The 10,172-nt window shown below is 38.3% G+C and overlaps 1 protein-coding gene across 4 annotated transcripts in view; it reads left to right on the top strand.

Annotated features, from left to right (window-relative positions):
* cacna1ha (calcium channel, voltage-dependent, T type, alpha 1H subunit a) overlaps positions 1-10,172 on the top strand; it is a 114,406-nt gene that overhangs the window by 57,970 nt on the left and 46,264 nt on the right. For all 4 annotated transcript variants that reach the window (XM_032536676.1, XM_032536677.1, XM_032536679.1 and 1 more), the window contains exons 6-7: positions 3,996-4,161; positions 8,964-9,276. In XM_032536676.1, the coding sequence (XP_032392567.1) occupies positions 3,996-4,161; positions 8,964-9,276 (479 nt within the window). The remainder of the gene's footprint in view (positions 1-3,995; positions 4,162-8,963; positions 9,277-10,172) is intronic.

Raw genomic sequence — 10,172 nt, 5'->3', positions numbered from 1 at the left:
TGAATCTGAAAATGAGCATAATATGGGCGCTTTAAATACACTTATCCTAAACAGGTGTTTACACTGTTTTAAACCTTTATTTCTTATTTTCTTGTTTTCTACAGCTGTTTCAGTCTGTCAACTAGTTCAGTAGTGTTACTTTAACTGATTTTATTAATAAAACTTCATTTATAATACAAAATTAAAAAAATTGAATACAACATTGGATAACCCATGAGAGTACAGCGTGTGTGTGTCTTTATGTGTGTGAATGCGTTAATAATGAGTCCGCGTCCCCAGAATAAGCCAGTATTGTTCTACCACTTTGAGGACTGACAATTTAACATTAACATTTGCCTTATTAATAAGCTAACGGGAGCCCCTAGAAACAACCTTTACAGCCATGGACAAGGTGAAGTGAAACTTAGAATATTGTGACAAGTTTTCAGTGGGTCCCTGAAGGGTCGGCACAGGGCTGTAGATGGAGAGAAAAAAAGAGGGAGAGAATTACAATGAGAGGTATTACTTGGGGCTGGAAACTCAAGGTTAGTGTAAATACAAACAGACACAAACAAAGCCCTCAGACTCCTATAGTCACAGGTACAAACAAAGACACCTTGAGGATGTTTAACACCAGCTTACTTCATTCATTTCTCCTCTCTCTTTTTGGCTCCATCTCATCTTTTATTTTTTTTCATCTGAACTGGGATCAGAGATGGAGTGTTTGTGGGTGCAAGCCAGCCAGGCTAATAGCCAGGCTAAAGTTTTTCATTCCCTACTTACCGTCTGTTTGTCTCTAACCATGCTGCGATCACTCTGTCTTTGTTTGTCTTTCTGCCTAAGTGGTTCAGAAGTATCCATTGTCAGACAGATGTTAAATTTCATTTTGTGCTGTAGCCTAGAAACAGTGAGCAGCACTCTTTGGCCCGACAACAATTACTTTATAAACCACAACTCCCATAAAAAAAAATAAAAAAAAACTACGAGAGGGCAGCACAGGGACTTGAACATTTTAAATTAGTTTGATCCAAGATTGTACAGCGTTCATCCTTCTCTGTTCTGCTGTCATTGCAGACATGTCTGAGCTAGCCGTGACCATTTTAGCCTGCAAACATCTAGGGCTTATGGGAAATGTTTTTTTTGTTAAAGGCAGTCAGTGCTGGCACATCTGGGTAAGCCAGCATACAGTTAAAGTAATGGATCTATTTGTGTTATAAATATTAAATAATTGTTGTTCCTATTTAAGTTATTTAATGAAGAATGATGTTTCCGTTAGCACAGAATTCTAATTATATCAATTTAGTTACCACTTCACTAGGAAAAGATTTTGGATTGTTCATCATAGTCATTTTCCTGACTACCAATGGCAATGAATTCACATGGACATATTTATTACTCCCAGATCTAACCTAAGAAGCAATTTCATAACTTTATTACAATATCTTCTCACATAAGGCCAAAATTCACAATCTTGCTTTTTCCAATACACAACAAAAAGAAAAGAAAAACATTTTGACTTGAGGATTTTCTAAATATTCCAATATTGTTGTCTTTGTCTCTTCTTGACAACATTACCCCCCCATCACATCTTACTGGCAAAAATATTTTTTTGTTGCATAGCAATATGAATGTAGTTTCTTTTAGAAATTCATATCTTAGGAAACCTAACTTATCCCTGTAATATGACCTTCTGGATAGGTTTTCCCTTCTCTGTTTCAAATGCTCTCATCGACTCTGCCTCTTGTGCGTCATTAGGTTGCATTAGTTTAATTAAACCTACCAGAGTGCATTGTAACTCTGGGAGTGAACATAATGTCCCTCGTTTTAAATCTCTTTGCATTTTCTAATCCTGTCTGTGTCCTTCTAAGCAATGAAATTCAATGTACTGCTAAATGACAACTCTACCTAAAATAGTGTGTATGGAGAAACCATTCATATTCAATGTTAAGATGTTTGTGTTGGAGCAGACTTCACTGCACAGATGTCTCTATATAAGGCATCTTGTGTACTGTTTACTCAGTGTGTGCATGTGTACATTTCTATGTGCTGTAGTCACACAAGTAGACAGCGATACTCCAGTGTCTCTGAGTATTGCTGTCTACCTTAATCATGCACACAGACATTTTCTTTTTTTCATTTTCAGTTTTTATGATGAGAAATAAGTGTCATAAGAATGTGTAAGGGTTTTTTATTTTGCCCATCTGTATAACTTCTATTTTGTGAGAATCGGGAGACAGCTAAAGAGGAAAGCCTGTTGATGGATACATATTAAAAGTGGTAGATCTCAGTCAGAACACTGGATAAAATGAGACAGATTAGGGATGAGACAATGATTTAAACTCAGCATTTCATTGATTTTCCTGTTTTTTTTATTCTACCCCAAATCCATGACCATATGTCATTAGAGCTCTGGTGTGATGGATTGACCCTCACCTCTTTGGCTGGTACATATCTCACAAAAACACATTATCTCACATGCAACTCTAAGATCTGTAGCTGGTCTGTGATCAGTAAAACTTGAAGGCCTTAATCCCACATACATTGTGAAGACCAAAGCAAAAATCCATTTTAGGAGATTTCATGCTTTGCCACCATGTATAAAATACATTCTGGAGAGTAACTTTGTTGCTAATGATTGTACACAAACACACTCATACGGATAAGCAAGACGATGCGCCCTTACGCTGATGAGTCATTCCCTCTTAGCTGGGGCAGTTGATGCTTCACAAAGTAACACATAAAAATCCACCGTCAGGACAATTTCTAAACAAGATGGGGTGAAATAATATCTCCAATTTTTTATTAAGGAAAATAGCTTAAATAATATGCTGTCACAACATGAAACAAGAAGCTTTGGTGAATTTAGTGCAGTCAAGGCCTATCCTGATACCTTGTAGGCTGGTAGTAGATTCAGGAGCAGACACGGAGGAAAGGTTGGGAAACAGGAATAGAGGTTTATTTAATACAACGGAAAAATGGGGCCAAAAAATCCTCTGGGACTGAGAGCGGGCAGACAGGTAGGAGGCAGGTCCAAAACAACAACGATTAGGCTCGTGCAGGCAGACTGGGCTTCCAGGACCGAAGCAGGAATCTGAAGAAGGAGCAAAAAAAACACACAAAGTCAAAAAATCTTAAATCTGAGATACTAAAGGAAGCAAAACCACTAGGTCTGGCCGTGGAAAGCGTTACCACTGTGGGTGAATGGACGATCTGGCAGAGACTAGTTGGAAAGCCAGGTTTAAGACCGGAGCGGTGATTGCTGGATCTGCTTCAGGTGTGTAGGCAGCCACAGGTGTCCTGATGAGGAGGGAGAGAGAGCCAGGTGCGACACACCTACTCAGCACGGAACAGAAAGAAGGCTAAGCAAAAGAAAACACAAGGGAGACGGAAACAGACAGGAGCAGCAGCAAGCCAAACCATGACATAACTGTAAAACTCCCAAACCAATCATTCTTTTTTTTCTTCTTCCACCTATTACTAAATTATAATAGGTTCAGTGAAAGCTTTGTCCGGGAGGGGCACAGCACAAACAGTCTGGAGTTCAGTTTTTGGAGACTCAGATTTCATCTTAAAAATCACTGCCACGGTCAAAATTAGCAGTGACACCATTGCTGTACTATAAGTGTGGTCATTGTGACAAGGAATATGTGAAAGGGGACAGCACACATTTTGAGGGACCTCAGGGACTAGATCCCTGCCTCTTCTGACGCTAAACACATCTGACAAGTGGAGATGGATGCTGAACGCGTGTGGTTAGATAATACTAGCCACAAGGAAGAGTAAAGTTCAAACCCCAGAGGATAAAATAATGTCAAACTGTCACTTTCAGTATTTTCAACATTTGTAATTATTGGCTGTGGGGATGAAGTTTACAAGATCAATAGAGGTTGTCAGAGTGTCCAGTAACCAGAGGACTAGTAGCTGATTTAAAACTCAACTATCTATTATGTATGTGAACTTTACACAAAGTGAATATTTCTGATGGTATCTTTTCCTTTTTTTTCCCCACTATGTAGGTATGAGGATCTTGGTGACGCTGCTGTTGGACACACTGCCCATGCTGGGAAATGTACTTCTCCTCTGCTTCTTTGTCTTTTTCATCTTTGGTATTGTGGGAGTCCAACTGTGGGCGGGGCTACTGCGCAACCGCTGCTTCCTGGGAGATAACCATAGGATTATAACGTAAGGAATTTGGCCTTGTTAAACAGTATTTGCATTTCTTCATGTACTTCTGGCCTGGAAGCAGCATTAATAGCCACTAGGAAAACGTCTCTTTTGGTCCATATTCCACTCTAGGTTAGATTTGACGAAAGAAGCACTTTGATGAGAAAAGGGTTGGATTTCAGTTATTTTTTTGAGTATATACAGTACATATGAATCCCATAAAAATAAACCCCTGCCTCAGAAGTTGCAATAAATTTTTAATTTTCCCCAAACAGAAAAAAGTCCATCTGCCCAGCTTTGCAAGTGCTGTTCTCCACACCCATATGGTGACCAGCACTGCCTCCAGCATGCACACATGGAATCTTCAAACATGCTCAGATCACTTAACTCAAACATGATCTTTCATTTGGCCCTTTTCCCTCTTTCCTTCTGTTTATATCCTTCTTCCTTTTCCTCCCTCTGCTTCCTTCTTTTGCTCCCTCTTGTTAAGAGTTTGTTTTGAGTTGTCATATTGTGTATCAGTCAGATGTTGCCTGTAGCCAAAAGAACAGACATTGTAACTTGTTGGAGTATGCAAACTGCATAGCGCCACAAGGATGTAAACCACTGTATGGCCACACACACACTCACGTGCAGAGAGAGCAAGGAGAGAAAGACCATAAAGAGAAATGTAGATGTGTAATGAGATAAGGCTGAAGTCTTAGCTCCATGTTATTTAATATTTGTGCAGTGATCTTGCCTATTATTTAAAATAGCATCATTTTATAGCAGTAGTTGTTAAACTCCCTCATAACAAAATACAACTCCTCTTTGCAGATGATGTGGTTCTCATGTTTTACGAATGTTTTAAGTAAAGCCTGAATATATTACAAAAAACTCAGATGTGGGCTTGAAAATGATGATATTCCAAAACAAAATAAATAAATGAAAATGTACAGAGAGGAAAACCATGGCAAGACCAAACAATATAACTGCCTTGGACATAAAATCAGTACACTGTAACAGGAATTATTAAACAGAAAGAAACATTTCAAACTCCTGGAATTCAAAATCTGTCTGGGTTTAACCAGAATGACGAAATAGAAGTGACTGACCTATTTCCTTCTACACCGTGCATATTATGAAACTATTTGATGAACCTGAGCTTCAAGAGTCATCTTATCTTGTAATGCATAAGATCTTATAAGAGAAGCGCAACAGACAAACAAGAACTATCTCCCAAACAAGACAAAACAGGCTTTCATGCACATTCACAGACAGAAAGAAAGATCAGAGTCACCAATTTAGTTGTGGGGATTGAAATTATGCAAAAGAGAAGGAGAAACACTGCTTCAGCGTCCACAACCGCAGGAAGCCACAAATGTCACTTAGACATCCTTGAACTAATTCTGTTTTGATGTAATGGTATAAATTGTACCAGAGTTAATGTTGCTGAATCCTTCCTGTGTGTAACAGAGAAAGACAGAACAAAGAGAGAACAGCGGCTCAATATTTCATATCCAAGGCTGCTGTTTTTTCTCTCACTAAACAAATGTCTGTCTGACCTCCAGTATAATATCAATTAACTATCAGTGGCGAAGTACATTTACTCAAGTATTGTACTTGAGTACAATTTTGAGGTACTTTTGATTTCATGCTACTTTATACAGTACTTTACACTTCAATATAACATATTGTACTGTTTACTTCACTACATTTATCTTACTTGTATCTTCAATTGCTAGTTACTGTACAGATTACATTTAATAATAGGAGATATATTCAGGGTTTGTAACAACGCATTATGTAATGAAACGTAACGTAATGAAATGTAATAAATGTATACTTCAATATGGACTAACCCTGAATGCAGTATGTAATCCATATAGTGATGAAAGGTAATACTAATCTATTGAACAAATATAATATTTAAAAACATTTTTTGAATCACCATGATTCATGTTAGAATTCATAAAATGAACACAACAATGTTAAAAAAAAATGATTGAAGACATCCTTTTTGGTTGGTTAATACATAAAGCACCATATTAAATTTTTGCTATTATGTAATTTATTATTATGTTGTCATCTATTACAAAAAAATGTATTACCAAATGCGGAGAAATGTATTACATATTGGGTTCAGGTTTTTATTATATAATGCATTTTTATTACATAATGTGTTGTTATTACATAATAGGTTGTTACGGGTAAAATAAGATCTCCTCCCCAGGGGGAAATTCCCAATCATACTACAACATTAAATTGATGTACACATTGATGGCTGGAACATAATTGGAATAGACAGTCCGGTAAAGAGTAAGATCTTTTCTCAAACTGGTTCCTCCCCTCTAGTACTTTAGGAGTGGATGTCACTCTGCACAAAGGCACACTCACTGTAGTGGAGGGCTCTCCATTTTGAAGGGGAAGGTATAAATAAGCAGGGAAACTGTGGGACGCAAACAACTTTTAACCATGAGTAGGAAACAGCTGTCGCCATAGATACTGATAGATGCCTTGGTCACAGCAGCTTTTGCGTTTTTACGTGCTCTTGTACTTTTAAATATATAAAATAACTTTAAAAAATAATTGCCTGTATTACTAAATAGGTGGTACTTTCTCTTTTTAAATTGTTGGATACAGTCTGTTCTGTATGTGCAACTCAAATGAATTAAGTGACAAAGTAAGGGTTTTCCTTTTGTTTTTATTATTGGAATTCCTACAAATTCGTTGACATATTGTTTTAACCCAACAAGAGAGAATTTGAACGAAATCATATTTGACAAAGTAGCAAAAAAGATTTACTTTTCTTCCATTTTTGGCTCAAGCAATACATATCAGTGCAGACTCATTGAAGGAGAGCCCTACATGTGAATGCACATACAGAGGTGGAGTAAATCGAACGGGGGTGTAGTTGAGTAACACTGGACTCCAGTTATGGAATGTAACAAAGTACAAATACTTCGTCACTGTACTTCAGTAACAAAGTTTTTTTTTTTTTTTTTTTACATTTTTCACATCTGTACTTTACTTAAGTTGAATCAATAGTGCATACTTTTGACTTTTACATTGTTATATTTTGCAGTAATTATCTATACTTTCTACTCCACTACATTTTTTCAACGTTCAGTTACATTTTCGTTACATTTTCTGATCAGTTGTCCACCCCTGTCAAAACGTCTTCCTGACCGCCACATGCATGCAGTCCGCAGGAAAGCCTTCAGCAGCGGCTCTTGCACCAGTACTGCTCGCGATATTACAAATCCCACTATGGCGAGACCAAGACCCGCCCTTCAATAGCATTTATTGGCCCAGCGTATACCACTCCCGGTACTACCGCTGCTCCAGTTACTGCTGCTCCTCCCGATACTCTGCTCGGTGTGAAGCATTCCTTCACGTAGGGTTAATATACAGCCCGTATATTTATCTTAAAAACACTCCAGGTCCTCGTCAGCTGTGAAGCCACGCACTTGTTGTCCAAGCCCGTATGTTCTCACTAGATAAATGTGTGCAGCATTCACTGTCCTTTGGGAAATAATGCAAAGTCAAGCTTCATGCAGATCACCCTGATAGATAACCAGAACTGTAAGTCAGAATGTAAACTTGTTAATTATTAGAATATAGACGTTAAGAGAATTAATTGTTATGAAAGTACTTTTACTTTTAATACTTAGAGTACATTTAAAATCAAGTTCTTTTTACTTTTACTTAAATAGGGTTTTCATTGTGGTACTTCTACTTTCACTAAAGTAATGTCTCTGGTTACTGGTGTCTCTGTACTTTTAATTAAGGTACTGAGATTCAGTACTTCCTCCACCACTGATGAAGAGATTTAACCGGGTGGGGACAGTTTTAATAATTACTATGAATAAGACACAAAGTTCATCTACCCCATTACGTTTAGATCATTTATCATAAGAGTGTAAATCCCTGATTGAGATACTGCTGAAGAAGAGAGCACACAGTCCTAATATAGACTCGGTATGAAAATAGTGTGGGAGTAGAAGTTGGTTGCAATCATTCGCTAAAGGTGGTTTGTGAAAAAAAAGTCAACATCTGTGATTGAATGTGTGCATATTTAATAAGCTCAATGACACTCACTCTCAATAATTACACTGTTTGCTAACATCTACTTCAGGTTTCTACGCAGGCGCTCACTTTAAATAGCACCATTGATAATCCGATCCTGTTTATTGGTGAGGCAAGGCAAGGCAGCTTTATTTGTTTAGCACATTTCAGCAACAGGGCAGAGTGCTTTACATAAAACATTAAAGAGCAAATAAAAACAATACAAAATATAAAAACAGATAATACAAGATTGAATGATGTTAGTGTGGGGCAATGTATAATCTGTTGCTATATACATGTAATCCTAGCCATTCCCAAAACGTCCGGTCTCAATGCATTTACTTATTAATTCTCATTATATGTTTACATAGATTGTCATACAGTTCAAATTTTCAATCTATCTTCAGTAACAGTTAAAAATATAAAAACGGATAATATACGAGAATAGAAGTTACAGTGCAGTATAAGAAGTGAACAATTATACCTTGACTGCACTGCAATTATGCCTTCAAAGGCACAATAGGAATAATAAAGAAAGAAAGAAAATTTGTTCCGATGCAAGAAGTAACAGCAATATTTTGTAATTTTCTGAGAAAGGAAAAGGATTATAATCTGTCGCAGTCAAGGTATATCTACAGTGTATTGCTAATATATCCTAATATAACTACAGAACTTGCAACAAAAACCAAACAATCTTAATAATCTTAATGCAACATGTATTCTTAATTAAGGTATTGTAACGACATGGCTATTTGTTTTGTCTTTCCATCCAGAATGTACAACTTGTCCATAAGTGAGTACTACATGTCCGAGGAAGGTGAAGACAGCCCATTCATCTGCTCGGCTCCCCGCGAGAACGGGATGCTGCGCTGCAGCAGCGTGCCGCCCTACATGGAGGGCGGGGCCGAGTGCACCTTGCCCGCTCCCCACCTAAATTCAGCTCTGATTGGAATGGGGGGGGCCAGTGTTAACGGCTGTGTTAATTGGAACCAGTACTATAATGTGTGTCGCCGTGGGAACTACAACCCTCACAAAGGGGCGGTCAACTTTGACAATATCGGCTACGCCTGGATAGCCATATTCCAGGTAAGAAGGGGGAAATGTGCAGATTTGAGTGACAACACCAGGAGAAAATCTGTGTTTTGGTTTCCTCTCTGGTTGAAGGTTTCAAGCCTATTTCACGCAAACACACAACAAAAATGTGCTCTGTTGCACCTGTTACCACACCCAAAACTGATGTCATGGGGTCCTGGAGTACAGTACATCTGTACAACCCTTCAATATGAAGTGTATAGTAGAAATGAGGTACTACAGAGCTCTGGGTGCTCACAGACAGCTACAGTATAATTCCTCCACGTTAGGACATCAGGAGAATGCAACACTGATTGGCTTTTTAACATAAATTTGTCACTCAAGTTGAAATATTTCAACTCGCACACATTGGGAAGCTCAGCTGATGAGGCCTGGTCAATTATTAAAATACCCGATGCTGCGAATTTCGCCACTGATTTCCCAGGGAGGCCATGACTTTTGCGTCCCACAGTCTTTGTGATAGTTCTGTCTGTGATATGAATTCCCTTCTAATAGATCTGTGCAGCACCCACTGATAGATCTGCCTCTGTGTCTAATAGAATTTGACTTGCACTGCATGACTTTCTCAAATACACACAAGCCTGCAAGCTCCCACGCATGCGCACACACAGATTTCCTATAAACTCTTATTCTTGCCATTGTTGCTCTGACAGTTCATTTTGTAATGTGTTATTCTAGCTGAGGTGTACACATTGAGGTTTGAGTGTGTTATCGAATTGGTTGAGCTGAGCCACTGCTTTCATGTCTCCGCATTTTGACTGCTCATTAGCATAGTGGCTACATGAGAGAGTGGTGTCATTCCCCTGGCACAAACATGGATGCAGGCACACATAAATGCACGCACGCACACACACACACACACACACACACACACACACACACACACACAC

This window comes from Etheostoma spectabile, chromosome 15 (genome assembly GCF_008692095.1).
Source record: "Etheostoma spectabile isolate EspeVRDwgs_2016 chromosome 15, UIUC_Espe_1.0, whole genome shotgun sequence".
NCBI classification, from domain to species: Eukaryota; Metazoa; Chordata; class Actinopteri; order Perciformes; family Percidae; genus Etheostoma; species Etheostoma spectabile.
The sequence above is the reverse complement of the archived record's forward strand: the minus strand, read 5'-3'. Positions and strand labels throughout refer to the sequence as shown.